Below are 2,088 nucleotides of genomic sequence, written 5' to 3'. Positions count from 1 at the left end.
TGACTATACAGACTTCTTTTTCCCCTCCCCCACAAGAAAAATGGTTAGTTTTGTTGCCCAAAAGCAGTGTTTCTTTTCTTTTCTTTCTTTAATTCTTTGTCTCCAAACACCTCTGCACTCGTCAAACTCTGTAGATGTAAAAGAGTGTGTGAGCGCATTGGCAAGAGGGGTAACTACCGACATCGGCAATATCAGAAAATAACATGGAGGATGTTTCACTACACTGCTCATTGAGTAAATCATTGGGAGATAGCAACAATGAACGCACTGTCTGTCCATCACCTCTTCTTGGTAAGATCGGGAAATGAGTTCTGACCTCGCAGACCCTCTGAGGTCAGACCTAAAATAAAGTGTCTGTTTATTCCGGAATATAAGAACATACTAAAGGGCATGGCTTGGAAAAGTTTTATTGGCCGTGGTGTAAAATACTGAGTCTGAAAAGCTGTGAAGTGTTAAAAACTTAACAAAGTTTGCTCAGTTTTGATGGTCTTCTTTCCTTGTTTACTGTTTATTGCCTGCACCTGTAATATGAAAAGATACTTTTACTTCTGTGCGATCTGTCTAGGAGGCAAAGGTTTTGTGTCTCTGAGGTATGTTAACTTTTATGCCCTTGACTTAAGAAGCCAAACCACATGATTTTGAAAAAGCTAAGGTTTTTGTTTTTATTTCCTTTAAACCCTCTGCTTAAATAACGATTGTTTTTCATTGACCTATGGTAAACTTCTGACAACTCTGAAACTTCATGACAAGACACAAAAGGATTTTTCCTGCTTTGCACGGAAAGAGTTGTAGGGGAAACAAGAAAGGCTTATTTAATGTGTTATGAATTGTGTGAAACGTGACCCCATCAGGAGAAGGGTCTAATTTTCTTTGGTTTAAAATTTTATGTGTTAGCATCTTCTCTTGTATTTTGCCTAATATGAGACAACAAGAGCATAATTTTACTAGTCATAATTGTAGTTATCTTTTTAATAGTTAGCTTGGTTGCAACTTTATTGGTAAATTTAAATCTAGTAGGATCGAATTCAAGGGGTTTCAACTGAGGGTTATTTCCCTTACCTCTAAGAGTTTCATTAATATTCAGATGTTTAGAAACTTGATAGTCCTGCTCTATTCTTGGTATATCCTAACTATATGCTTTACATTCATGTTTTGTTACGTCTCAAGATTATATATGTTAAATCTAAAATTTTTCTTTTCTCACAAAGGATTGGGGTCATCCATTTTGAAAAATTAGAAAATAAAGTTAATCACTAAGTTTAGAGATATTTTGTCTGGAGTTTTCTTTTGGGTTGACTTTTCTTTTGCTTTGCATTACTTGATAACGGATTCTCATCGGGTCTTTCACTTGTGTGAATTATTATCAGTAATACAGCAACCACGGCTTTTTTAAGTTTTATCATCTGCAGATAGTGCTTGGTGATGTCCTGGACGTGCCTGCAATAAAACCACAGGCCAGAGATTTTCCCCCCAAAAGGGACCCAAAAAAGTCTATGCCAGGTGTTTGGACACAGATTTCTAAATGCTGCTGCTTATACCACTGGACTGAATTAAGATTTCCAGAATTGTTATGAAGAAGCTGATGAGTTCATGACTGCTGATCCAGGATACATGGTACAGAAATTAATTGCAGGACTGAGAGGACAAAAGGATTACTATGGGTTTTATGTGGGGGGATATTACCTGATGCTTTAAGTGTTTTGTTTTCTGGGCATAAAGAGCCATTTCCTCTTTACTCCAAAGCCAACTATAACTTATAATAATTCAATAGGCTATGGTTATGCAAACAGAGATGAAACATCATTTCTCTCTACCTGTTTCCTCTGGAATTGGAAAGCTCTTAATGAGCATTCTTAATTGTTATGGCAATATACTTATTTACATAAATTCAATAAGAATTTTCCCCCCTTGTTAACAGGACATAATTCAAAAATCTCAATTATGCAGCCAAGCTTTGATTAGAATGTGATATTTGAGAATGGTGCTCCGAGAATCACGTGTGAGCAGAACTCCCAGCAAGACCGTTTATATGATAAATTACCATTCTGGCTACACCTATGTAAATAATAATGAACAGTCATGTTTTAA

General features: G+C 36.2%; 1 protein-coding gene across 1 annotated transcript in view; it reads right to left on the bottom strand.

The window, feature by feature from the left end:
* LOC101351368 (natural killer cells antigen CD94-like) overlaps positions 1–183 on the bottom strand; it is a 31,686-nt gene extending 31,503 nt beyond the window's left edge. The window contains exon 1 of the mRNA XM_023740640.1: positions 111–183. Within this exon, the coding sequence (XP_023596408.1) occupies positions 111–183 (73 nt within the window). The remainder of the gene's footprint in view (positions 1–110) is intronic.
* Between the last annotated feature and the right edge of the window lie 1,905 nt (positions 184–2,088).

The sequence above is a fragment of the Trichechus manatus genome, unplaced genomic scaffold, assembly GCF_000243295.1.
Source record: "Trichechus manatus latirostris isolate Lorelei unplaced genomic scaffold, TriManLat1.0 scaffold00160, whole genome shotgun sequence".
In the NCBI taxonomy this organism is placed as follows: Eukaryota; Metazoa; Chordata; class Mammalia; order Sirenia; family Trichechidae; genus Trichechus; species Trichechus manatus.
The sequence above is the reverse complement of the archived record's forward strand: the minus strand, read 5'-3'. Positions and strand labels throughout refer to the sequence as shown.